This window comes from Manis pentadactyla, chromosome 4 (assembly GCF_030020395.1).
Source record: "Manis pentadactyla isolate mManPen7 chromosome 4, mManPen7.hap1, whole genome shotgun sequence".
NCBI lineage: Eukaryota > Metazoa > Chordata > Mammalia > Pholidota > Manidae > Manis > Manis pentadactyla.
The window spans coordinates 185459959-185487189 of record NC_080022.1 but is presented as its reverse complement, the minus strand read 5'-3'; the positions used below and the strand labels follow the sequence as shown (position 1 = coordinate 185487189).

The window sequence follows — 27231 nt, the reverse complement described above, 5'->3', positions numbered from 1 at the left end:
ACCTGACGAGCTTTCCTGCCTTGTGTTTATTTAAAATAACTAGAGTAGAGTTGGGAAGTGGTAAAGAAAAGTTTTTAGTTACAGCATGTTGATCTCAAATATACACTGTTCAGCAACAGAGTCCGGGGAGGATCTGGAGAACCAGCACCAGACTTCCTTCCCTCATTCCACCCTCCCATAACACTCCAGAATTATGCAAAGAAAGTACTGAAGCAGACTTGACTGAAAGCACTTGGAGCTGGGCTCCTGAAACCCAGCTTTGGGGACAGGCCCGTTAGGATGAGGCCTGATGAAGGTTGCTGGGTTTCAACCTAGAAAGGGCAGCCACCGGCCAGGTCCTGGCAATGTAAGTAAGCGGGTTGAAGAAGGCTGTCCACTGTTTTTTAGGCAGTCCAGTGCCTCAGTTCCAGTGAGCCTTCCTGGCTTTACTTGGCCAACTGACATTTCCAACTGCTCAGGGCCAAAACGATGCCCTGAGATGCCCAAAGATGACAGTACTAGAAGGGCACCTGGGCAGAGTGTTTCAAACTGGTTTACGAAAGGGGACCAAGCTCTAAGTGTCAGGCCTGCCCGGCCCGGACGGATTGGCCTCGTCGGGCCTCGGGAGGCGCATCCCAAGGGAGCCGGGCTCGGGTCCCCGGCAGGAGTCGGTCCTCGGGGCCGGAGGGCGGGGCGCGGGCGGGGCTCCTCCCCGGGGCGGGGCGCGGCGGCCTCCCTCGGGGTCCCGGCGGGCGGGCACTCGGGCGGCCGCGGCGCGATGGAGGCGCCGGCGGAGCTGCTGGCCGCGCTGCCCGCGCTGGCCACCGCTCTGGCGCTGCTGCTCGCCTGGCTGCTGGTGCGGCGCGGGGCGGCCGCAAGCCCGGAGCCCGCACGCCCCTCCGAGGCCAGAGGCGCCCCCGTGCCCCGCGCCCCGGAGCCGGCGGCCGCGCCCGAGGGCCCGGGGACTCCGGAGGGCCCGGGGGAGCCCCAGCCCCCGGGGGCGCGCGCGGCGGCGCCGGCGGAGGCGGAGGAGCAGGCCGCCGCGGCGAGGCAGGTACGGCCCGGCCCCGGGCGCCCCCCCACCCCGGGCGCGGCTCCCCGCGCCGACCCCCGCGTCCCCCCGTGCCGAGCCGGGAACCGGGCCCGACCTCGGGCCGAGCTGCCCCGAGGGAGGGCAGAGCCGCGCCCGGCAGGAAAGGAGGGTCCCCGCGAGCAAACTCACCAGCCTCCCCCAGAAGTGTCGCCGAATGCCGGGGCTGCGGAGCTGTGTAGTTGCGTTTTTTGCTGCCTTAGGTCGCCTCGGCCTCAGGTCCCTGCCCCCGGCACGGGTCACACCCACACCTCACCCCTCCGGCCCACGGGTTCCCAAATCCACGTGCAGGAGACTTAATTCAAGACCTGCAATCATGAGAGGTGTCTTGATAGAAAATAATATTTAAAGAGGAAAAAAAGGAAAGCTGCCTTTTTAGGCCAATTTGAAATCCAGATTCCAGAGTCTGACGTCGCAAAGCCCCGTAGAGCAGGACTGAAAGAAAAGCACCGATTATTGCCATCATTTGTATAGTCCTTTTCAAACTGCATTCGGCTTTGGCACATGTCCCGCGGTGAGGTTGCAGCCAAGTCTGGCCTGTACCGAGTTTAAGGAGCAGGATGAAGCCCTCCTATGGCGCACTGAGCACCCCAAAACCGGCCCTCCTGCCTCTCGTGCCCATCAGCTGTGCCCAGACCATGCTGTCTCCTCCAGGATACCCAGAGAGGTGTCTGATAGCCCCTGGCACTCATCCAGCCAGCCCCATGCACTTTTTACAATACGTCTCGTTAGAATGGAAACCTACTGGTCAGGGTGAAGCCCATGTTGCCAGCATATCCGTACTCTGGGCCCTTCCAGGCCAGCACTCAGAATCCCGGGTCTCAGGGGAATTCTTAGTCCTGAGCTCCCTTTCTTGGAGAGGGGATGGCCAGGACAGAAACAGTGAGCAGGCATCTTTGGTGCACTGTCAGCATGTCTGTGCCCACTCTGAATTTTGCTGGCCACAATGGTTTACACTAGAGAGAACCCTCGGGGGAGGGGAAGGCAGCGAGGCTGAGCAGAGGCATTTCTCTTTGCTGAGTAGTGGGCCAGACCCTCTGAGCAGGCGCTTTGCCTAACATGTGGGTGACTAATTGTGTCGTTAGAGTGGATTCTAACCAGCCTGAGGGAGAGCTATTGTAATCATCGGGGGAGGGCAGGACTGGGTGCCAGCCGCCAGAGAGGGGGACTCAGGTTGAGACTGGGGCCATCCTCCCTCTACAACACCCTCTCCTGAGATAATCCACCCAATGCAAGGATGTCACTTTCCTCACAGAAGGTCTTGTCTCTCTTTCCCTTTGGGGTTCAGGCCCCCAGCCCTTTCTGAGCTGGCAAGACCCCCTCAACTCCCGCTGGCAAACATGAGGTCATTGCTGTGCATAAGGCCCTGGATCAGGTGCTCGGGGGACACAGACACCCACTGCCCTGCCTTCCTGGTGGTGGCATCAGTCCTTGAAGAAGCTGCTAAGAAATTGTCTGAAAATGGACTTGGGCATTTTCAAGAGCAGATCTCGGTGTTCCTTCTATCACACTGCCTGAGCCTGGAGAGCAGGTGGGAAGGACCTATGGGGAAAAGAACTCAGATGGGGGTTTGGGGAGCAGCAGGTGAGGCCCTGGGCCAGCTCCTTGCCTCTCACTAAGTGCTGGCCAGCAGGGGAGTGGAGGGAGGGTGGGGGAACCAGTGTCCCAGAGAATGGCCACAGCGCCAATCCCCTCTCCCTTCCCCCTTCATTTTCCATTAACTGAGGCCCTTCTAATCCAATTATCTTCCCTCCCTGCCCTGCCTGGGAGGCCTGGGGCAGCTGCTGCCTCTGTCTCACAAAGCTGATTATTGAAAAGGGCCTTGCACCCCGGAAAGCAGCCTCCTGCTGTGGCTGTGGGTCACTGGGAAGCATCCCTTGAGGTGCTGGACATCAAAGAAGCGTGAAGGCCCTTGATGGGCTGAGACACTGAGAAGTGACTGGAGAAATGCTAGGAGATGAGCCCCACCAGGGCAGGGAGGCAGAGCAGAAGGCAGAGTTCTATTATTAGGACCTCTTTCATTCCTCTTAGGCATCTGTGTGGGGGTGGGCAGGAAGGAAGCATAACAGAGATGCCCCACCCTCACAAAGAATTACGGCAAACTGCAGAACGTGCTGGTCTCTTTGGAGGCCAGGTAACAGTTTTAGGTGCTGATGTGTAGAGTGTGATTTTAGGATTACCAGGCTTCTGACCTAATGAAGGTGGGGATTCCAGCAAGGCTATATTGTAGGATTCCTAAACAGTGGTTGCTGGACGAAGGGTCAAGGGTCATTTGAATAGCACTAGAGCTAAGTCGCTTAGTCTGTGCCAGAATTTAGACATCTTGGCACTCAGGTTCCAGCTCTGCCCAAACACTGAATGGGGACTTCCCATAAGGCAGCTGGCAAATGTCACCAAACACAACAGACTCTCCCAGATTGAAGGCGACTGAAGAGATTAAACAATGGTTGATCCTGAGTTGGATTCCAGATTGGGGTGGGGGTAGGGCACTATAAAGATATTTTGGAGAAAATTGAGATCTGTTTCAAATGAATGTTTTATTAGATCATTTTATCTCCATGCTCAATTTCTTGTGCATGATGCTGGCTTTGTGGTTATGTAGAAAACTGTCCTTGTCCTTGGGAAAATGCATGCTCAAACATTTAGGGATGACATATCATGATTCAAATAGCTACACACCCACAGTGTGGGTGTCTGTGTAGAGAGAGAAAGCAAAGACAGCACAATGTTAACAACTGGTGAATCTAGGTAAAGGATATTAAGGTTCCCTGTATTCTTCTTCCAACTTTTATGTAGGTTTGGAATGTTTCAATATATAATATTGGAAGAAAGAACCCAGTGGGGAATTTCTCAGGAAAGGGCTTAGTTTTTCAAACACTGCGGTGGTGTTGGTCTGACTAGGCAACACAGCCTTATCTGTCTGTCGTTGCCACGCAGCTGGGCTGTGGCCTTTCGGAAGTCATCCTGCCGTTGGGTCCATCTTGTCTCTCCCCTCCCCATCCTTGTCACCGCAGACGTGCACCCCCCGAGGCCACAGAGCCCATCCGAAGGCTTCCCAGGATGACCAGGGAGCAGGCGGATTCCCCCTCCCGTCTTCCATCCTGACCATGACTATATCATGGCCGCCCTCTCTGCTCTCTTATCACAAGCGGGGAAAGCAGCTGGTGGAGGGCCAGATAGATACCTGGCAGTTGCTCCTATCACCTCGGAATCTTGCCTTGGTCAGTCGGGCTGCTGTGACAAATACCACAGATGGGGTGACCTAACCAGCAGACATTTATGTCTCAGTTCTGGAGGCTGGGCAGACCACGGCAGAAGTACCCGCCCATTCGGCTCCTGGTGAGCGCCCGCTTCCTGGCCGTCAGTCAAACCACTGCCTTCTTGCTGTGTCCTCACTGGGCAGAGAGAGAGCACTGTGTCCCTGCCTCCTCTTGTAAGGACACTGATCCCGTCACAGGGGCCCGCCTGCCCGCCCCCATCTAACTCTAATCACCTCCCAAAGGCTCCCCTTTGGGGTCAGGGCTTCAGCGTATGGATTGTGGGGATGGGGGTGGGCGGACACAAACATTCACCCTGAAACAGAGCTAGGGATTTGCTGGGGCGGGGGGACTGGAAACACTCCAAATGCCCATTAATGAGGACACTGGAGTAATTAGCAAATTGGCAGAAATAAGAAAGGAAAGGCACGGAACACAAAACAGTAATGGTGTGTCCGAAGTAATTACAATGATGAACCTCAGTGGGATGGAAGATGATGCACAGGGCTGTGAACAGTCGAGTGTTCAGTAGTGCAAGAGGGTATTCTTTGTAAAGTCATTTAAGCACATAATTTCTTTTCATGTGAGAAAGAAGTCTGGGGGCTTTCCTAACAGCTAAACTTTGTTTTCTTTTAGAGATAAAGAATCTTGTTTGCACACAGAAAATTTAGCTGCCAGTTAGAATTTTCTATTTGGTGGGAAGTAATACATTTTTAAAGAACGTATCTTAAGAAAAAAGCTGCCTAGCTTTGGAGAGTTGGAAATAAAAGCAGCTTCCCTTGAAGACAGTTTCTTTTTTGTAGCCCTGCTCTTTCTCAGACAATCAGCCCAAACCATGGTGTAGGAGGGGCAAGACCAACTTAGACCCTTGGTGGGCGTGCTTCCTGAGAAATGCCAAATCCCTGGTGGCCAGAGCATTTCTGGAATAACGTGAGTCCACCCACACTCGGCTCGCTACTGTTAAGGACAGATGAATGGAACCGGATTGTTTGAGGGAGCCCAGAAGCCTCCTGCCAGGGGTCCATACACACAGGCAGCGCCTTGGCTGGCATCCTGCCTGTGGAAAGGCAGCCCCGGCTGCTGCAGCACTCATTCCCTCCCTCCTGCTCGGGAGCTAGAAGCATCCATCATTTTTCTTCACAGTGGCTGAAAAATGGCTAATGAGATTAAGTGGTTCCAGGGGAAACCCAGTGTAAGAATCCAAGGAACTTGTTTATCCAATACTTAGGCCTCTGAATAGCCCAAGACTTGAAGTCACTTCACCTTTGGGCCTCAGTTTCTCCATCTCAAAACGAAGGATTGGAGCTGAGATGTTCTCCACCATCTCTGAATTCTTGTCCGTGATTGCCTGCTTTCCAGTCATTAGCTCCTGCTTCGTAGCCTGGGGTGCGTATGTGTTTAGTATTTTCAGGTCAGAACTCCTTGCACACAGGGCCAACGTGCTTGCCAGCCTGAGCTCGGCACGAGACAACCCTGGAATGTTCTCAGCAAGGCCCCAGTTCTGTGACCTTGGTGTTAGTACTGTTTCTCCTGGCTACATTCTTATTTGCTGAGGACTCCAAGTCTGAGCTCGGTCTCGAGACAGGACATACCTCCCCTCCGGGGTATCCTGTGAAGACCAAGGAATCTTACTCCAGAGTCAAATCATTCTTACCTTTATTTTTTCATGAGGCCTAAAACTGGTTTCTCTTCCTGTGGCTGAGGCCTCCTCAGAATATTTTCAACATGGGCTGCCCGTCTTCTGTTCTGTCCTTGCAGCCGGCCATGGTCAGAATTCTTCAGCCCAGTTGTCCCAGAAATGATGATTTCCTTTTCTTGGGCCCTCTTAGATCTGATCCTGTCCATCCTTGGTTTTCTACCCTGTGCTCAACCTTCTCTATCTCATAACGTAGAGATTAGAATTTGGCCCAGTGCTCACTGGTGAGGGCTAGAGTAGGATTGCTGCCCCAGGCTGTTGTTTATGAAGCTTTTGATGTCCTCTAAATCCTCTTTGTAGGAACAATGCCAAAAGCTATTAATCTGATAGGATTGAATCTGGCATGCTCATCGTCTGAGAGAGAGAGTTTAGGGCCTGTGAATGTGCCCTGGGTTGGGATATAACGTCAGAGTCAGGATGGTCTTTTAGTCTGGGTGTTTGACCACAAGGCCTTGCAGGCTGACTCCTCACTGTCCCCAGGGTGCTGTGCAGCTCGGAACCTGAAAACCAAGTCTTGGCCTCTCTCCCTCTGCCCATCCCTGCTTCTTGAGTTAGAGGCTTGGGCAGGCTTCTCCCTTGCTCTTTGTCCCCCCTAGAAAAGCTCAGGCCTGTAATATCAAGGGCAGGGCGACTTCTAGGCCTGGACCACCACTGCAGCCTTCCGGAACACACAGGCCCCCATCATCCTCCTGATCAGTAGTGGGTGATGCCCACATTTCTGCACCCAGCCCAGCCTGCTCCAAGCTCCACAATCCCAAAGACCAGCCACCCACTTGACACTTCCCCAGGGTTGCCCAATGAGCACCCCGGACCAACATGTCTGCTAAGAGCTCTTGATTTCTGTCTGCCCGGCACGTCCTCTGCCTGCCTCCCACCCAGGGTTCCTCATCACCTCTCTCAGACCCGGCACAACTCCCTCAGCTGCTCAGGCTCACAGCCCAGGCGTCATCCTGGTTTCCTCCTTTCCCTCCCCTGCCCGCGGTCACTCCATCCGCAAGTCCTGTCACCTCTGTCCCCAGGGGGCCTCCTGGCTTTGGGCGCTTCTCTTCGTCTTTCTGGCTACTACTCCAGCCCACGGCTCATCTGGGCTGTTCAATAGACTGCTAACCGGTCTCCCTGCTTCCAGTCCGCCCCAACCCGTGCTACCGCCAGCAACCAGCATTCTCTTATAACTCAGAAATCACATCTCATATTCCCCTGCTTAGAGCCCTCCAGTGGTGTCCGCTGCATGCAGAATAAAGTCCCAGCTGTCAGCCCAGCCCCTAAGGCCCAGCAGGACCCTGCCAGCCCCCTGTCTCTTCTCCTGCTATCCCCTGCCACCTCCACTGCAGCCACAGAGGCCTTTCCAGTGCTCAGGCACACACCACATCTGGACCCTGGTGTTTGCTCTGCACTCTGCCTGGCAGACCATCCCAGGCCTAGATCTTCACACGATTGCTCCCCCTCACCTTTCAAGTGTCTGTGTCCCTGACCACCTTAGTGGATGTAACCCCACCGCCACCAACTACTGTATCTGGCTTTCCTCATGTCACTGGCACTCAGTACTTCTGAGGTCGTCTTTTATTTTAGGGGTGCATTGTCTGCCACAGTGAGATGTCAGCTCATCAGAATAGGGTCCCTGCCTGCTACACTTTACAGCCACGTCCCCTGCTTATATAACAGGCTGGTGCACCGTAGTACTCAGTGAGTACTTGTTGAATGAATGAGCTACAACAATAACTTAAGGGAAGGAAGGAAAACAGTGTTGTGTTTCTTTTCCCTGCCCAAGTACGAAGTCCCCTCGTAGGACCACCCTGGGCAGCTGGCAGGGGTCTTATTTCCCTTCAGGCCCCAGGCCTCTGCCCGGCACCTTGCATGTCACCTTTGAGCTCTAGACCTGTGCGGTATGCCCCCCAAAAGGCAGACTGCCGTGCATGGGAGTAAGCCCCTGAGGCTAGAAGTGTGTGCACAGGACTGGATACCTGGTAATTCAGCAAAGGTTTTTATCCACTAGAATTTGTACTGGGTCAAAGCCACACTAGATCCGTGGTGTTCTAATGTTTTTGAAGCACTGGCTACCTGTTTTTCCTCTCTGATCTTGGAAGGCCAGTGCAGAAGCAGATGTGCCCTGGGTGGGGGTCTTGGCCCCTCCACTCCTCGTCTTCCAACTTGCAGCTGCCCCTGCAGTATGCCCACAGAGCTCCAGGGCCCTGCCCACTGAGGGAAGGATAAAACCAGAGCTCAAGGCTGGCCAAGCCAGACCCTGTGTTCTTGGAGGGTCCTACCCAGACAGCAAGGCAGTGGGTCAGGAAGGACAGATTATTGCTAGAGGCCAAGATCTCAAGGACAGCTGTAGGTTCCCGCCCGCCCTCCACCCTGTGGCCATGCAGCCGGCAGGAGAGGACAGCACTTCCCAGTAAGGCGTGAGGAAATCTGGCAGCAGGAGAGCTTTGAAAGCCAGGGACTCTCTGAATTGAACATGGCAACCATCATGGGGCTTGAGCAGGAAAAAAGCATCATTAAGTCGCTACCTCATGATGTTCTCAGAGTAGATCAGATAAATTGGAGGAGAGCAGGGGCAGGGGCAGGGGGACCAGCGCAGGAGGCCCAGAGACCTTTCAAAGGCAGGGCAGAGTTGAGAAGAAGAATGGAAAGAAGCGTCAGGCTTGAATCCACACTCCTTGGCCAGGAGAAGTGGCAGAGGTGCTGTGACCACAGAGAAAGCTGGACGAGTTGAGTGGGGGCCAGTCTAGAAGAAGACTTAAGTTTCCTTGTCAGCGCAGCTGCAAATATGGCTTTAGAGAACTGGCCTGAGCGTCCTCTGCCTGGAGCTGTCACTTGGAGGTGTTCGGTGGCTGAGCTGTTTGATGGTGCGCATGCGTGGAACCAGCCAGACCGTGACCTCGCCCAGCCCTGGGCCCCCCGGAGCTGGCGCCACTCTGCTTTCTCCACTCACCCCAGGCAGCCGACGCTCTCCTCTGAATGCAAAAGACAACAGCCTAATGGAATGAAAGATGAATTGCCTAATGGAATCCTTCTGGAAGGAGGGAACGCACTCTCAGGCCCACTCCCATCTGCTTTGGGAACCGGGAGGCCGCGCCTGCCCCTTGTCCCATCTCTGTGCCCATCTCAGAAACCTGCAGAGCTCCTGTGATTGACTGGGCCTGAGCCAGGCTCTGGAGAGCTGCCTGGGGAGCCGTGCAGGCCCCTTGACAGCTTCCTGTTACCTTTGTCTGTAGGGGGAGGAGGCACAGGGTGAGTCCCAGAGACTCACTTCTTTCAAAGCAGGGACAGAGTTGAGGAGCCAGAAAGGAAAGGAGGCGTCAGGCTTGAATCCACATTCAAGGTCAGGCCTCCCTCTCCCCGTCCAGTGGAGCTGTGGTCCTCTAACCTCATTAACCAGGGGGCTGGGGGCAGTCCCAGCAGGAGTCGGATCTGGTGGCTGGTCACAGGGTCCCTACAGATCCTGTTTGCAGGACACCAGGGCAGAACCATTTCCTCAGGTAGACAGGGGGATCTGTCCCTAACTCTGTCTGTCCCTCCCTGTCTCTCTCCTCCCCTGCCTCTGCGCTACGTCAGCGCTGTGCATCAGGCCTAGGTCAGCCAGGGCAGCCGTAAATGGCGATATGCTGCCTGCAGAGTGTGCATTCGCCTCTCTGTGGCTCCAAGATGCCTCCCTCTGGGTCCTTCCATGCCCCCCCCAGCCGCTGATCACCATTCCTACCCACCTGGTCCCTGGGCTTTGTCTCTCCCCACTGTCACCCCTCCACTGGAGGAAAAGGCTGAATTAGAAAAGTGCCCCTGGACACGTGATCTTAAAACTTGGTCTCTACCCAGGTAGAACGCTGAGAGGCTAGTCAGTGAGGTGGCAGGCTTGGGTCTCAGCCCAGGCCTGCTTTGGGGCCCAGCCAGGACCATGCCAGGCTCTCCGAGGGTGTTACCAATTCACAGTTCTCATGAAACTGATTGACTTTCATTAGCGTGTAGTGTATTAGTGTCCTGGGGCTGCCGTAACAAAGGACCACAGACGGCACAGCTGGAACAACTGGCATGATTTTCCAGAGCCCTGAAACTGAGGTGTCTTCAGGTTTGGGTTTCTTTTTTGAGAGGGCATCTCTCATATTTATTGATCAAATGGTTGTTAACAGTTAACAACAATAAAATTCTGTACAGGGGACTCGATGCACAATCATTAATCCACCCCAAGCCTAATTCTCATCAGTCTCCGATCTTCTGAAGCATAACGAACAAGTTCTTACATGGTGAACAAATTCTTACATAGTGAATAAGTTCTGACATGGTGAGCAGTACAAGGGCAGTCATCACAGAAACTTTCAGTTTTGATCACGCATTATGAACTATAAACAATCAGGTCAAATATGAATATTCATTTGATTTTTATACTTGATTTATATGTGAATCCCACATTTCTCCCTTATTATTATTATTATTATTATTTTTTAATAAAATGCTGAAGTGGTAGGTAGATGCAAGATAAAGGTAGAAAACATAGTTTAGTGCTGTAAGAAAGCAAAAGTAGATGATCAGGTGCATGCCTGTAGGCTAAGTATTAATCCAAGCTAGACAAGGGCAACAAAACATCCACAGATGCAGATGATTTCTCTCAAAACAGGGGGGGTGAGGTTGTAAGCCTAACCTCTGTTGATCCCCAATTTCTCACCTGATGACCCCCCTGCGACTGTGCCTGTCTTAGGTTGTTCCTCCCTTGAGGAATCTTACCCGTCTCTGGCTAGGTTTAGGTTTTTTGAGGCCTGTCTCCCTGACTTGCAGACGCCACCTCCGCACTGTGTCCTCACACGGTCTCTCCTCTGTGCACGTGCATCCCTGCTCTCTGCCCAAATTACCTCATACAAGGACACCAGTCAGATGGGATTGGGGCCCACTCTAACAGCCTCATTTTAACTTAACCTAAGGGCCCCGTCTCCAAATACAGTCACAGTCTGAGGTACTGGGGGTCAGGACCTCATCACAGACATTTGGGAGGGACACAATCGCAATCATAGCACATGGGTGCCATGCAACACTCTGAGGACCCAGGGCATGGAGGAGAATGGGCAGTGATGGCTTTTGTGACGTTTGCAGTCAGCACTCTGAGCAGCCGGCAGGGTCACACCGCCTCCAGGCATGAGCTGTGAGGCACAGCTGCCCAGGCTGGCCGCAGGGGAGCAAGCCCAGGAGGGACTCAGACCTCGAGACCCTCAAGGGATTGCCTTTGGCCAGCAACAGCCAGCCCTCCACTTGTTCACTCAACAGACAAGGATTTCACTCAACAAAAACAGGGCCAGGTTCTGTTACATCCAAGCTCAGGCCCTTATCTCTCACTTGAGCTTCGCACGCCCTCCTGGGCATCTCTCCTGCTCTCGCCCATTGCCGGTGCATTCCCACATACTGCTCCAAAATGCAGCTCTCACCCTGTTTCTCCCAGAGCCCCTCATTGCCTTGTCCTGTGTAAGACCCCTGTGGGCCAGGTCCTGCATCCCAACCACTCCCCTCCCTGCAGTCACACCACATTGCAACAAAAGACACATGTGCCGAGCCTGAAAAGCCCATCTCAGACCAGCTCAGAATTCTTGCCCTCTGAGGCCTCCCCTGTGACCATCGGGCTCCGCTGAGCACCTCTCCTTGAGGCCCCCACATACTGTGTTGCTTAAATGCATAATGCGTTCCTGAAAACATACCGGCAAATGGCCTGTGTCAGGGCAGAGCTAACGGTGGAAGGTGTAAGAAGGTACAAAGGCGCAGTCCTCAATGACGGTGGGAGTGGAGCTGGCGTCTGCATGGTCTCCCTCAGCCCCTCCTTCACCACCGTGCGTGCTGTGGACTGAGGCTACAGTACCAACACGCCCGGAACGACGGCGTCGTTGCCTCAGTCACGTAGTTCCTGAAACCTGCCCTTAGTATCAGTATCAGCACTTCTGCTTTTCTGCTGTGAACACAGTCTGTATAAAATAGGGCAAGTGCAATAGACAGAGGTGCTGTCCTTTTTTTCTTCTTAATAATGGAATCCTTTCCATTGTTATGATGTCATGTATAAGCCCACTAAGTAACGTAACCCAGATACACATGGGGCCCTGGGGCGCCTCCCTGGAGCAGTTTGAAAACAACCCCATCATTGTTCCCCTCCCTCCCCACAGACTGTGCAACTGGAATTTGACACAGGCGACGACCTCCCAGGAGAACCTGAGATGTTCTGGCCTTGAAAGTGGGGTGCGAGTGGACAGTGACAGTGGTCGGCTCTCTGGCTGGTGGTGGCAAATCTCTGCTCGGATCAGCTTTGGCAGGACCCAGGGCTGAGTCTCAGGCATACAGGGGAAGGCCGGGGTGGAGCGGCCGCCGGGGCAGCCGCAGCTGGGGGCCCCTCCACGCAGGCTCACAGCTCTGGGACCAGAGGTCCTTTGTCCCCAGGCAGAAGTTGGGCCCCCGGGTCACATCCACATCTGAGGGAAGCATTGCAATACAGAGGGGTGGCGGTCCTGTCTGTCAGTCTCCACGGGACCACAGGCCTCAAGGGGTACCTCCTGAAAGAGGGGTTGCTGTGCAGACAGAAAACAGCAAGTGGTCAATTCATCAGTGTTTTCCAAACTCCATGATGCACAATAAAAAGTCTTTTAAATTGCATCTCCACGTATAGAGTCACAGAACTGCACCAGCAGTTTTACAGGTTGGCGTCTGTCTCTACCACACGTACCATTTATCTTTAATTCTTGGAGACAGGATGCCCCCAAAGTCTTAGTGAAGTTTTAAGTTTTAGTAATTTAAGTGTAAATGCTACAGGCCTACAAAACACATCAGATGAATATTTGCTTATTTAAATTCATTTTGTATTTAGTTTCCTGGCATTTGAATGCTAAGTTTTCTGTTTTAATTCTTTGTGTGTGCCAGAATGAGGAGAGGTGGGCAGGTTGGCGTCCTCTTCCACGTCTGTCTCCCTTGAGGTCATGTCCAAACTGTCACATGTGCATCAAATCCTCGGAAGATCGAAAGGCTGGAATCACAAAGGCAACCTCTGCCATCACTGACCATCAATTAGCCTGTGACCATTTTTTCAATCTGAAAATCAACTACAGTATGTGTAGCATCGGATAGTGTTGTTATACGCATTTGAATAAGAAACAGCAATACATTTGAAAGTGTAAATATCCTTTCCAATGTCATTTTGGGGGTACATTTCTAGCATTTGTGCTTCCACAATTGTTAGAGCTTAAAGTCACACTAAGGTTTGGCCTGCAGTTTTAAAAATACTAGTAGCGACTTTTAAATCGCTTTCATAATCCACCCATGGGTGACCCACCACAGTTTGAAAAGCACCACAGTTCAGAAGTCAAGTGTGAAATCCAAACATAGACCAGCCTCTCCCCAGGAGGGTGTTGGCAGGTCACCCATCGCCATGTCCCATTGGGACGATGGTGGCCCTTCGGGGTGAGGGGGCTATCTTGGCTCTGGAATTTCTCACTCTAGGTGGCAGTGAGTTGTGTCTGCGCCTTTCCTGCTGGACCATGAGCTGCTGAAGGAATGGACTGTGACTGTCTTGGTTTTCTTTTATCTTTGTGTCCCTCGCACATCATAGGAAAATCAATCACCTCTCGTCTCAATATGGGCTTACAGCCGGTGTCCAGCCCTGAACAGGTTAATGGCTGTTTGTCTTTTTCTTTTTTCGTCTTTCTGTTTTTAAAATAAAGAAAGAAAAAGGCACAGCTCCTATCTATCACAGTTCAGAGACCCCTGTGTGGCATTTTTTTAAATATGCTAAGAGTAATTCATACAGATAGTTAGAAAATCCCAATTATACTGAAATATGTAAGATGAATAGGAAAGTCTGGCCCCAGCCCCTGCATTTCTCCCCAAAAGCAGTCACTGTTAACAGTGTCTTATGTGTCCTTCCAGAAACCCTTTCTTCTGCATTTATGAGTATATGTGTGCACTTCCATTTTAACATTTACACCAGGCCGGTTGCTCTGCTCCAACTGTGTTGCTTTTTCCTCTTGGTAATTTTTCCTGATGTACTTTTCACATCAGTTGCCTCCTTTTTCCTGCACAGTGTTGCTATAATGTATTCAACCCGTTAATATTTTGGTGAACATATTAAGCACATATATTTGACTGTAATATATTTAACTTTACGGATACACATTCGGTTGTTTCCAGTTTTGTCTTGTTTTATGCTGCTCACAACCAGAGTTGCTGTATAAAAACCCAGATAGATGGTTTTCCAGTGCTGGGCAGGTCCCTTGAAGTGGATTCACTGAGTCAATGGGGTGTCTCCTTTACCTGCCGGCTCAAGAGGCCTGCCTACCCCCTGCAGCCACAAGGATGCTTTGCTGGGCATATTTTGGGAGATGTCTTGGACAGGTGCTGACCAGCGCTCATGGTAGCATCACTCACGTTTAGATGTGCTCAGCTTGAGGTAAACTGCTGAGGGGAGAAGACCCAGCTCCTGCCTCCCGCCCAGCTCTTCTGGCTGCAGTTTGTGTGGCCCAGAAGGTCACAACAAGAAGCTCAAGGCCCTTCGGGGCTTGCCACCTATGACAGGCTATTGGGCTTGTGCAACTTTGCTCTCAGCTTTGTTGGCTGTTTTGTGCGGGGCCTGCCTGCCGCCGCTTGGAGCTCCTGCTGAGGCTGCAAGCTCTGGGTAGGGCCTTGCAAAGCAGGGTCCTAACGCCGGGGGTCTGGGCCTGTGGTGGGGCAACTCGAGGGCGGCATCTCCTCTGCCCACTGGGCTTCCAGTCCGGTCCTGTTCCTTGAGCCGCACGTCTGTGCGCTACAGTGCCCCCTCCCGTCCCTCACAATGGGGGAGGGCACATCCCTCTCATACTCCTAATTCCTGCGAGATGAAGTGGCTCCTTCTGTCCGCCAAGGCCGTCCCGGGATGCTCCTTCCAGCGTTCTGTTTACTGTGTCTGTGCCTGGGAGAGAACTGGGGCTAGAGGAGGTAGAGCTCCAATTTTGGGTAAATGGACGCTTTAGTGGCTAGGGACAGAAAGGACGTCAGAGGGAGCAGAGATGAAGCCTGGGCCCACGAGTGCGGGTTCTCTGTGGTACCACCCAGGCCTCAGGCAGCCGCACGGTCCTGGGGGCAGCTGGAGGGGTGGGCAGGTCGCTCATCAGGACAGCATGCTAAGGCTCTCTGACAGCACCCACCAGGGAGTGAAGAAGGGACTGGGGTGCAAGGGCCAAAGCACAGCCCAACAGTCTCCCCTCATCGTCGGCCAAACGTTTCCTCCTGCCTGACTGGCCCCAAGCGGGTCCTCCCAGTCACACTCAAGGGGCGTGCGCCGAGCATGGCCAGGCTGGCCCTTGGCGGCCCCGTCCCTCCCGGACATCCTGCCCGCTGCTGCCCCATCCCCCAAGGCGGCCACCGGTTGCCAGTCTGCACGCGCTGTGGCTGGTGCATCTCCTGCGAGCGGGCCCAGTGCCCAGGCTGCTTTTCCTATGGGGCGGACACAGGGGTGCGGCGGACACGGGGGTGCGGCATCAGAGTGACGCCTGGCTGCATTCTGACCCCGCTCCTTGTCTTGCAGGAAGAGGAGCAGGGTGGCGAGGAGGGCCCACCCCAAGCAGAGCCTGAGGAAGAAGATGGTGAGTGGGACACGGCCCCCAGGCCCCCATTGCTGCCCCTCACTGGCCTCGGAGGCGGGACTGTGCCAAAGTCCCTTGGGGCACCCCAGCCAAGGATCTGAGTGGCAGGACGAGGGGAGCGCGTGGAGTGGGAGAGGACAGGGGTCGTCCGGCCAGGGTCCACTCCCTCTGAGCCCTCGCCCTCCTCACCCACCACCCTGCCCGCCTCCCGTGCTCTGTGGTCTTCTGCTTTTCCTCTGTAGGCTGAGTTGTCTCCGCATGCAGTGGAGCATCTTGGGAATGATAAACCAAGCACCCTGCCTTCCATTTCCTGTTGCCTCCTGACACCCCTCTCTGCTGCCTCATGCATTTCATGTTTCCTCCCAAATGGCTCTGACCTATTTTATGGAGACTAAAGCCGCTCTCAGGTCTGCTGCCCGAGCTTTCTGCAGAATAAAGGCCCCAGGAGAGGAAACGCCTGATTTCTGAGCAGCTGTAGCTGACCAGCCAGACCTCCCCGGCCATCAGGTCCCAGGCAGCCAGGAGAAGAGCAAGGGAGTACCCAGGGGCACTGCGGAAATGGACCGCTTTGAACTTGCCGAGGGAAGGTGCCCTGGGCCCACGGGGGCCGTCACCCCAGACGGACACAGAACCAAACACGGGTGGGCTTCTGCTGGCTCTGCCATGTTTTATTTCTTAAAAAAAAAAAAAAAGCTGAAACAAAAAAGGGCAAAATGCCCACATTTGTTAAACCTATATGGCAAGTACAGGACTTTCTGTGTGCTGTACTTTTGTGTGTTTGAGATACTTCATAATTTTTAAAAAAAACAAGCCTGTTGCTGTGACTTTAAGCCGACTGCTGGCAGGGGCCCTGGAAAGCAGGGCAGGGCTAGGGGCCCCAAGCCCCCCGCCACCGGGCCCCAGGACTGTGGGTTTCAATTAGCACCTCCTCAGGAAGGGGGAAGGGCAGCAGCTGCAGGGGCAGCAGGGGGCAGGGGCGTCAGCCCCTTGCGGGGGGGTGGGGGTCTCTCCCTCTCCAAGCTGCAGGTTCTTCGATCATCTGAGCTAGGGGCTCATAGGAACTGGGGTCTGGCCTGGGGTCGGTCCCTGCCACACGGCCCCAAGGCAGCTGCAGGGGTGTCGGTCAGGATCCTATTAGTGACTTGGGGATGTAGAAGGGAGGGCGGGAGGCCCCTGGGCCAGGACAGAGGGGCGCAGCCTGCTCTCCTGAAATGGCTGTGGCTACTGTCCGGCTCAGCCCCACACCCAGCCATGTGGGCTGTCCCTGGGCCCCCCTCCTTACCTGACTGCGGCCCCTGGGCAGCCCCCAGTGCCCGGCAGCCTCCTGCCAGCGCTAACAACTCAGAGGGAGGACAGGTTCACGGCCCCAGCTGTCAGAAGAAAACCTGCCTGGTGCCCAGGGCCTCTGCAGCGAGCAGCTCAGCCCCCGAGGCTGATTGATTAGTGTTGCTAGGATGCCTGCTGGCAACTTGGTGGAGTCACAGAAGACAGGAGAGGAACCCCATGGTCTGGCAAAACTGGGCCCCCGTGCCTCACTAGGTTGCCAGGTGTGATTCCAGAAGCCTTTGCAAGTCGCCTGTGCTCTCTGGCTGGGAAAAACATAAACCAATCAGACCTTCCCCACAAACTGAAACGTTGAGTAGTTGGCAGCATTTTTTGTTTTATTTTTCTAAAGCATAGCACACAATGACCTTGATGTTGAGGTTAATTGGTTTTCTTTGTTGCCTCTTTTTGAGGTCCGGAAGTGAGTCGTGGGGGTGGACTTTTCTGAGATGGCAGCTCCGTGTGGTCACAGCCCACGGCAGGCTTTTCAGGGCTTTCCTGATAACCAAAGACGCAGGCCCCTCAGTCATGCCTCCGAATCACTCAGCACAGTTCCCAGATCCCCAGACGTGGGCACTCCAAGCCCTATGCTGTTACAAGCTCCTGACTGTGCACGTCCAGAAGGAAGGGCGCTGGAGGAAGGGGCCAGCTTATGGGAGCTGCGGTGGGAGGGCTGGGTTCGCCCTGGCTCTGCACCAAGCCCCGTCCCACCAGGAGGAGGAACCTAGGCCTCCCACATCCACCTGCCCCTTGCCGTCTGCCACCAGTTTCACTGGCCCTTCTGTGCCAGATCTGTCTCCCCAGACACCGCAGGGCTTGCCCCCTCTCAACTAATGGTGACACACCTCCCCTTCTGTAAAGCCCTCCCTGGCACCCCACCCCCATTTAAACCTCCAAGCACCCCCCTCCCAACCTCTGTCTCCCGCTGCTGTCCTTTTCTGCACAGCCCCCAGGACCGACAGCGAACTGTGCTTCAAGTACTCATCTTTGCCGAGTGTTTTATTCACTGCTAGGTCCTCGCCCAGCATAGCACTCACTAAATATTTGCAGAATGCATGAAAAATAAGTGAATCCTTGTTCAAGCCTAGTTACTGCTCCCTGAGGCAAGGTTTCAGCCCCTGGGCAGCTGGCAGGGGTGAGAGGGCTGCTGACAGCTGTGCCCTGGGAGCCGGCCAGTGTTCTTCTGAGCCAGGTTTCGGTGAGAGCGAACACAACCCCCACCACATGGCGTTTGGTTCTGTGCTCTAACGGGCTTGGGGATTCTTGGAATTTGCATCCAGAACCCTTCCTTTAGGCCAGAGAGAAGCCAGATCTGAGACGGAGACCTTTTCCTCCCCTTGAGCCCACATTGGCCTGTCTGATGGCAAGGGATGGCCGCCAGCTGGCGACGTCAGGGTGGCACGATGTGGAGGTGTTAGCATTCTGACACTGGAGTGACAGAGAGGTACCCTTTCAGAACAGAACTGAAAAAGAATACATCCGCACAAGAGGGCCATTTGCTAGCCTCCCCATTCCCCTTACTCAATTCTCTCTGAGTTAATGGAAGGCGGCTGAGCCATGCAGCGTCCAGTCCGGGGCTGGCTGACGGCCATCCACGCCTGCTGGCTGCAGGACCACTAAGGGCACCGCTTCCCCACAGAGCTCTCTCCTTCTGGTCACTCTGCGGGGCTCCTTTCTCTTCTGCCCTTGCAGCCCTCACCTGGGTATGCCTGGTGCCCGCCTCCAGGCTTCTATCCATGTCACACATCCCTGCTTTCCTCTGCCCAGACCCCTAGCGCAGCCTCATCAGGCCTCGGGGCGCCTGTCTGCTGTGCAAAAGCAGCTGTGGGGCCTGCTCCCGGGGGCCGGCAGGTCTGCTGTACCCGCTCAGTGATATGTGCTGGTTTTGACGCCTGATTTTAAAGCGCTGTGAGAAATCTCACATTACTCCTGGGTCCTATTGTGGGTTCACGTTGTTTCAGATTTCCAATAACTGGCAGCCACCGTGACCCCCCTGGACTGCCAGGTGGGCATCCCCAAGCCCGGGAGATGGGAGGACCTCAGTAGGACGGCCAGGGCCCCCGTGCCACCCTCCAGAGACCTGGGACCTGAGAAGAGGCAGGAGTCCAGCACCCTGGCACGGCCTGCCTCCCAGAGATCGGCTCCCTCCATCTGACTGTCGCTAGCACAGCAGTAATGGTGGGCGGTTGGGGGCTTCGAAAATGAGGGAGTCTCACAGACCCAGGCTCAGTGACAGCCTTTGCTGGAGGCGGGTCTGCAGATGCTCACCCCGGCGCTGGGAGGGGGCCGTCCTGTGGTCCATGTACCCTGATTCGAGTCCCTACGTTGTTGTGGTTTCATGGGAAGGCGTGGGAGGAGGACCGTCAGTGCAGGAGGGGCAAGAAGATGTTGTGAGTGTCCCACCCTCTCTGAGGCAGGGCAAGTGCCGGCGCCCGCACAGGGGGGTGCATGGGGCCCTCTGCCCCGCATGGAAAGGGGGCCCTTTGGCTGAGATGGTTTTAGTAACAAAGGGAAAGGGGACTCTGAACTTGTGAGAGGGGCCCGGCACCCAAACCCCTACCCCAGCTCTTCCCCACCCCCTATCTGCAGGAGGAGAGGCATTCTCCTTTAAGTACAGCCCTGGGATGCTGCGGGGGAACCAGTACAAGGAGATGATGACCAAAGAGGAGCTGGAGGAAGAACAGAGGTAGGCCGCACCTTCCCCTGGGGACCGCGGGCTTCCCGTGGCCAGGCTGCAGCCAGCTGCCCTTCCCCCCCGCTCGGAGCCAGGAGCTGAGGCCCCCCAGGCCGCGCCCTGGCCCACTGCTCCCTTTGCATTGTTGGGGCCCTTCCTGGCCAGCAGCATGATTCAGCCAGGCTCGGTTTCCCCTGGAGACAGTCCCCTTGGGACACTGAGGGGAGCTTGGCATGGGCTGGGGCAGCCAAGCCCATTCCTGGCACCCTCCCCTCTCTCTCCACTGGAAAAGAAAAATCAAAATGCCAGGGAAGGGCCTGGAAGAGATCCAGCCGTTCACTTACCTGGAGGGTCCATGACAAAAGCCATCCATCACTTCAGGGCAGAGCGGGATTCCCGGTGCTCATCGGTCAGGCGGCCTCCTCCACCCTCCCGGGCCAGCGCCTCGAGTCATTTTTATCCCTTCTGCTCCATAGAGCTCTGGGGCAGCTGCAGCAGGGCTGCGCACCCTCACACTTAGCATTGGGCTATCGCCCCACCCCAGCCAGACCCCATGGGCTTCCCTCTGCACCTCCTGCCCACTCCATCCCACCGAGGTGGCTGAGGAGCTCTCAGAGGCAGCGGGACAGCCAGGGAAGGCCACAGGAGAGGAGCCATGCTCTGACCCTGAGCCCAGCGGACTCCTGCACACATAGGCCGGCCTGCAGCCTGCAGTCCTTTGGTTTGAGCCCAGGTTGAAGTGGGAGCCCTGCCAGGCCAGAGGCGCTTGTGGTAATCACCCCCAACTCATACACAAGCTGGTTCTAGGGTGCAGAGGAAGGGAGGGCTTATTATTATGGCATGCAGACCTCTTCCACCCTTACCAAGCCACCTGATACCCCCAAAGGTCAGACACCACTCTGCCCATGAGAACCCCGGTTTCTCCTCCTGGGACTGTCACCAGTTCTTCCAAACCCGGCCCAGAAGAGCTCGTCTATGGGAGGAGGGGTGCAAGCCCCACCAGAGGAATGCCCCCAACTCCTCGGTGCTGGAGACGCTGCCTCTGGGTGTGAACCCGTTTGCTGCCTTTATATTTCAGGATTGAGCTGACCTCTGACCTCACTTCCCTCTAGCAAGTTCCTTAGGTCCTGAGCCACAAATATTCTTGCAAATCCTTTTGGTAAGGAGACTGACTTCTTAGACTAGTAGTGCTTCCTCATCCTGTCTGTTGATGTGTCCCCAACATGACTGACGTGGGCCTGAACCCCCTCCTCCGCCGCCTTCATAACCAGTGCATACACTTCTGGGCACCAAGCCACCTCACTGACCAGCGCAGGGAGCATTGGGCAACCCCAGGTCCATGACTGATGGGCCAGGTGTGGGGTGCTGGCGCCCCCTTGTGAGACCAGGGCAGAACTGTCGTCCCTGGGATCACAAGGCGCTGGGGGGACAAGCCTGGTGTCACCCAAAGGCTTTAGGTCCCCCTGAGCAGGTTATGCACTTAGAGGCAGCATGGCAGAAGCCCTGGGCTCCCAGGTTGTGGGACGGGCAGGTTTTCATCAGAGCAAGGGCTGGCCGACTGTGGCCATTTTTGTAGCCCAGTGCAACTGAACACAGCCACATGCATTTTCCTGTGGTGGCCTTCATACTGCAGTGGCTGAGTGGAGTGGCTGCAACAGAGATCACATGGCCCACCAAGCCTAAAAGAGTCAGTATCTGGCCCTTTACAGAAAACATCTGCCTCCTGAATTAAGGACAGAGAGGGCTTGAGGCACCTGTGGTCCCTTGGAGGGCCCAGCGGACAGAGGCTGTGGCCAGGACCCCGCCTTATTCTGTGTGCACAGACAGATGCCCACGTGAATGTGAGGGACCCTCAGAACAGGCAAGACCAGTCAGTGGACTGGATGCCAGGCCTCGGGCCAGGGGTCGCACTGGCACTGTCATTGGCTCCAGAGCTGGAACCTCAGGCGTGGGGAGGGAAAGTCCCTTCAGGGTCACATTCAGAAAGCAGACTCTGCGTTGCCCGAGAGAGTCCTTCCCTAGGGGACGTTTGGGCATCTTCAGGTCACTGGTTCACACTCCGCTGCACTGTGGGATAGAGACCGTGCCCTAGCGCTGCTCTTGGGCCAAGGTGGGGTGCCCCTGCACATCGGCAGGCTGTGCTTAGCACTGGTGCGCCCTGAGTTGAGAAGGAGGAACTGGTGGGCTGCAGGGCCCTCACGGGGGTGGGGGCTGGAGTTCATGCTCATCTCCATGGCCACCCCCGCCCCGCATGCTCCCCCCGGCTGTCCGACACATCTGCCATGTCTGCTTGCTCCCTCCTCCCCGCATGTGGTCAGCCCCACCACACTGTGGGGTCCCCTGGATGCCCACCCGTCTGGAGGCTGCTTCTCTTCCTCACATGGTGATGCTTGGAGCTGCAGAGGCTGACAGGTTTGGCTTTTTCTTTTATCTATAGCACGATGGTCCCCATGGGGACTGGGAGAGTGACAGGTGTAAGACAGTTCTGATTCCAGCCTAGTGGAGGAAACTGCTCTGGAATCCCCAGTATGACAAATAACATACGTATTATTGTCCAACCACAAAAACTACAGCCATGGTCTCCTCCTTGCCTGGCAGATCCTCCCCAAACAAACCCTGCCTGTTCCCAACTCCCTTCCAGGTCTTTAGGACCCCGGTCTAGGTACAAGCTGGTTAACAAATGAATGCTTCAGGCCCCCGACTTTAAATTCATTAAGTCTGCCAACATAGCAGCATCTAGAGCCTAGAGCTTTAGTGGTCACATGATCAGCGTTCCCCAGAAGTCTCCATTACAAGCGGTCAGGGCATGGTACTTGGGAAGCAGGAGGCCCTGAATCCCTCCCTCCCCAGGTTTAATGGGGCATTCCCACCCTTGAAACTGCTCACAGATCAGATTCCTTCCCCCGAGGGGCAGAAAGTGATAAGGTTTATAAATCCAGAGGCAGCGGCTGCTTAAAAGACCCTGCCTTGTTGCTCTGCCCGCCTCCTCCTCGGCTTCCCAGGCATGGCTCTGCCTGGCTGGGGGAGTCCCTGGGTTCCCACAGCAGCTTCTCTGGGAGGTGCCACTTCCAGCCTCAGACTGTGGCTGGACAGTGGGCTTGAAGGCTGGCGGCTGTCCCCCAGCAAGATGCCATCCCCCTCCCGAGAGACAGTGAAGCTGGGGAGCTTGGCTGGCTTCCAGCTTGGCAGGAAAAAGAAAGGGCACCACTGTCCATTCCTCTCCGTGTCTACAATCCGTTCTTCCCACTTTCTGGTCCAGAAAGCCTAGGTTGTAGACCAGGCTGGCTCTGATAGATGGGGACCCGGGACCCCAGCACCCACTCCATTCTGCAGGTCCACAGGACCGACCTGGCCTTCCTGGAAGTGGACACGACTCTAGTGGAAGGCATTTTGTGTGGCATAACAGTCAGGGTGAGAGGAGGCGGAGGGACCCCGCCTGTGGGATATCTACCAGCCTCTGCCGTCTGGCGGTCCATGAACCACCCGCCCGTGCGCATCTCGGAACACGCTATGACTCTGATCTCCAGAAGAGGGCGCCAGAGGGACACACGGAGCCCCTGGTTCCCTCAGCGTCCACGGGCTTCTGTGTGTCCTTTAGAAGAGGCGGCACGTGGCTGGCCTCATCTTGGGGAGCACGTGTCCTAGGGCGCCAGTGTCCCCAGAGGGGACAGAACCCAGCTATCGGGACTAGGAAATCTAGGCTGGTAAGACTGTCCCGGCACAGCCACGTGACCCAAGAGCCGAACTGCCCCGTGTCTGAGAAACCAGCCTGGCTTCTGCAATTCCAAACATTCTCCTTCCTCACCCCCTTGCCCCTTTCCTCCCCCATGACACCTCTAAGATAGAATGAGTAAAATAAATTATCTTTTCTCCCTGTTTCTCTTTACAGAACTGAAGAATAATGAAGTTATCCTTAGCCTCCTCCTAAAGGCTTTTCCTTTTGGCATCTTAAAAGCTTGGGAGATAAAATGGAGACCCCCAGAGAGGAGCCCTGCAGGCCCCTGGGCGCCTGGCCCCTCGGGCAGCACTGCCCCTTGGCTGGGGGGCCCCAGCGGGCTTCAGCTCCCGGGTGGAGGTGTCTCGCCTCGTTTGTGTAGGTTGCTTTGTTAAGCTGAAGGGTTTTAAGAGTTTGATCTCACACCCGGGGCTTATTTTTATCACTCAACCCTGCCCTCCACACCCTCACACCGTGACATCACCAATGACCTCAGCATTTTAGGTCAGTACAGCGCCATCCCAGCCCTCCTGCCTTCTCCCTCACTGCCCACCGTGAAAGGCTCTGCAGGGTGGCCGGCAAGTGAGTCAGGGCTGCCATGCCCACGAGTGGTCAAGGACAGTGGACAGCCCGCCTGTCCCTGGGGTCCACTTCTCTCCTTCTCCCGGCTGGCTGGGTCGCTGCGGGCGAGAGGCACCACATGTACCCGGGCAGCAGAGAACAAGTGCCACCCGTTCATTGACCATCACCCTTATTTCTCATTTAGGGGAGGCTTGTTGCAAAGACACCTTTTCACTGATTTTTTTACCAGCTCAGCCAAATCTCCACCTTCACTTTGGCAGAAGCAATAATAACAGTGTTTGCTTAAAAGAGATTTCTTGACTATGCCTTTTCCTAGAAGGTTTCATAGATGAGTCTGAACTTCACCACATAATCAGATCAGTCCCAGATTCATTTCCTGGAGTTTTATATTTGACAATATTTATACTATACCAAACTAATCTGCAGTTTTTAGATGTTGGTTAAAACTTTTTTTAAAGCAGTAAGTTTATAGAAAATGTTTTTCCATTTAATAGAAGGCTGGGAAATGTCCAGTGTCAACCCCTAGGGGATGTTTTGTTCCCAGTGACCTTCTCCTCCGGGCCTAATACCTTAGGTTCGGGGCTTAGGGCAGAGCCGGCGACAGCCGCACAGAGCCACGAATAGATGAAGAGCAGGTGTACTCCCGTGGGCACACATGGCCCCACACAGCAGTACTGATGTCCTTGTCCAGGCTGGGGATCTTACCGATACAATAAGTAGGTTAGTTATCTGAGTTTGTTTGGAAACTTTCTGAACGTGGCTTGTAGGCCCCAAGCCTCATATACTCCTGATGGCTTGGATCTGTATATTCAGCCTTTGTTCAGTCCAATAAACTTTGAGTAGATGATCTTGATTATTGTGGTTTTTTTTTTTCAGTTTTGCTTTGAGAAAAAAAAAATCTCCCTTGAGCCCATTAAAATTTGAGCTCTCTCATTTTGATGCCTGATACTCTCCAGCAGCGTACGAGGTCATGTGTCCACCTGTTAAACTCGTGAGCCATCCAGAACACATGAGGGAACGTGTGTCCATCAGGGGGGATGCCCTCACACACATGTGGATTGTGATTCCAGCCACGGAGCTCAATGCACTCGCTTTCAATGCGCAGTTGGGTGCAGAGTACTTAACATAGGTGCCTTCTCCTCTGGACAGGGAAGTAGACTGTCCACATAACCGTCTCAGGGTGATGAAGAGAGGCTGGGATTTGGGACCTCAGTATTTCAGCTTCTAGATGCTGCTCTCATCAGAAAACCAATGGATGGGTGGGGTTATTGCAGAAGGACTATATTAGGACAAGTGTGAAGAGCAGACCTTGGGACTCCCACCCCAGCAGTGTTAGGGGTGCCACTGGCAGGCAGTGCTGTGCCCTGGGGGGCCATGGCAGCTGGTGGCCGGACCTACAGGGACTATAGCTGACCCAGCTGCAGGCTGGAGCTGACAGGTCTGGTCCTGCCATTTGGTTTATATACTATGAAGGTGGCCTGTGCCAACCTGGTGATCTGGCATGGAGGGAGGACCTGCAGAAGCCTGGCACCAGAACAGTGAGACAGTGCCAGCACGCAGTGCCCAGCTGTGCTGACAGTGGAGCAAACAAGAACTGAAGGGTTCCCTGGCTTGTGCTGCAGCCTCGTCCCTCCCTTGCATGTCTGCAGTCTTGGGGGCTGTGTGCTGTCCTGTGCTGGTCAGATGGCGTGGCTGATAACAGAACTTGGCTGCCAGTCACCCAGCCTGTGTGGCCTAAACATCAAGTTAATCTTCAGCCAGACCTCTTGTTCCCTGATAAGAGAGGCAACTCCACTGACCATAAGGTATCTTTGTGCAAATTAGAAAAAGAGACCTATTCATCCAGGCACCCACCCTCACCCCTTGGCCAAGCACCTTGTGTACACATCTGTCTGCTCCCCTCTTTCCCAGCCAATAATAATTTCCTTCCCCCACTTCTAAACTAAGGGTGTTTCTAACATGTGTCCTCATAGGGTCTGCAGCCACTTGATGGACCATATCCTTCCTGGTCACCTTGCTGGGAGATGTGGGGTCAGCAGTACCTGGAGGCCAGGGGGAAACTGAGGCCCTGAGAGCCTGAGTGATAACCTGGAGTCCCCAAATCTCCAGGGTAAACCCAAGACTTAGAACCCCAGTTTTTAACCCCTCAAGTTGAGCTCGTTGGAGCAAACCAGCTCCTGTGTGCTGAGTGGGTTTGATTTTCGCTTCATTTTCTTCTTATCCTGGAGAGCAAGCGCAGTGACGCGTGGAAGAGGAGGGGCCCAGCTCCGCTGGCTGCTCTGGGGGAGAAGCACCTTTTTCCTCTTTCTCCTTTCTTCTCAACAGAGTTCAGAAAGAACAGCTGGCGGCCATCTTCAAGCTCATGAAGGACAACAAGGACACGTTTGGTGAGATGTCCGACGGCGACGTGCGGGAGCAGCTCAGCCTCTACGACATGTAGGCTGCATCTGCCACCCAGCAGGACGTCCGCGACTCCGCCCTGACCTGTGACCCAGAAGCATTCCACTTTCAGACTTTTGTAGGCTTTGTTTTATTTCACGTACCTAGATATAGAAGTAGGTTATATACAGATTTGCTCAGTTCTCGCCATTTATACATCAGTTCAGAGGAACTGGGATAGTTTTGCTGTAAGAATGCTCCCCTACTGCTTGCTTCCATACAGTTACAGAAGCTTCCAGAAATCCTTCTAAGGCAGAATGCGAGTGTAGTGTTATTAGCCTGGACACCCAGGCAATCGGACCTGATACTCCTCTTCCTCTCGGCAGCCCTGAATCCTTCCCACGCCATGTACAGGGGGCTGTGCTGGGCTGCTCCTGGCTGCTGCCTGTCCTGGCTCTGGCATTCTTTCAGCAAAAGTCTAACTCAACACACCTCCTATCCTAGAATAAAACAATGGTATGAGAGTTAAGACCCTCTAAGAGTTTCTCTCATTTAAGCTTAAGACTTACTTTACATATAACTAAGACTTATTTGAGTGCTTACAATGCACCTAGAACTATGCTAGCCACTGTAGGCAAAATTAATGTGCAACACTGTGCCTCCCTTTAAGGACGTTCAAGTCCTTTAAAAAGACAGGCACACGTGCAGGAAAAGAGAACCTCGCCAGACAGCCTTCCATACGATGCCAGATGGACTCGCAGAACAGTGTCTGGACACCTTCGGAGACAAGTAAATGTCTCTGAGTCAGTGAATGCATGCTGACAAATAACAGGGGTTCCTCCAAGCTGCACAGGTCCTGTTTCTGATCCCTCTCTCGGCAGAAAAAGTCACAGTATAACTTAGTTAAGCAGGGTATGCTATACAGAGAATCTATGAGGTTCTTATAAATATTTTTATTTGT

The 27231-nt window shown here is 54.5% G+C and overlaps 1 protein-coding gene across 4 annotated transcripts; it reads left to right on the top strand.

Moving 5' to 3' along the window:
* The first annotated feature begins 711 nt into the window (after positions 1-711).
* MXRA7 (matrix remodeling associated 7) lies at positions 712-26794 on the top strand. 4 transcript variants are annotated; one of them, XM_036900328.2, is made up of 5 exons: positions 712-1033; positions 15540-15597; positions 19510-19606; positions 20673-20753; positions 26217-26354. In XM_036900328.2, the coding sequence occupies exons 1-4, from the start codon at positions 758-760 to the stop codon at positions 20704-20706; spliced, it is 465 nt and encodes a 154-aa protein (XP_036756223.2). In that variant the 5' UTR covers positions 712-757; the 3' UTR covers positions 20707-20753; positions 26217-26354. The 4 variants fall into 4 exon arrangements, with proteins under 4 accessions (XP_036756223.2, XP_036756222.2, XP_036756224.2 ...); XM_036900327.2 differs by lacking the exon at positions 26217-26354 and adding an exon at positions 23484-24744; XM_036900329.2 differs by lacking the exons at positions 20673-20753; positions 26217-26354 and adding an exon at positions 23484-24744.
* Positions 26795-27231: the final 437 nt, after the last annotated feature.

What these genes read in the sequence shown, in the direction of transcription:
- MXRA7 (XM_036900326.2), top strand. Translation starts at nt 758, where the DNA reads ATGGAGGCGCCGGCGGAGCTGCTGGCCGCGCTGCCCGCGCTGGCCACC. An exon ending in AGGCCGCCGCGGCGAGGCAG is followed by an intron (nt 1,034 to 15,539) that starts GTACGGCCCGGC and finishes CTTGTCTTGCAG; the next exon opens with GAAGAGGAGCAGGGTGGCGA. An exon ending in GAGCTGGAGGAAGAACAGAG is followed by an intron (nt 19,607 to 26,216) that starts GTAGGCCGCACC and finishes TCTTCTCAACAG; the next exon opens with AGTTCAGAAAGAACAGCTGG.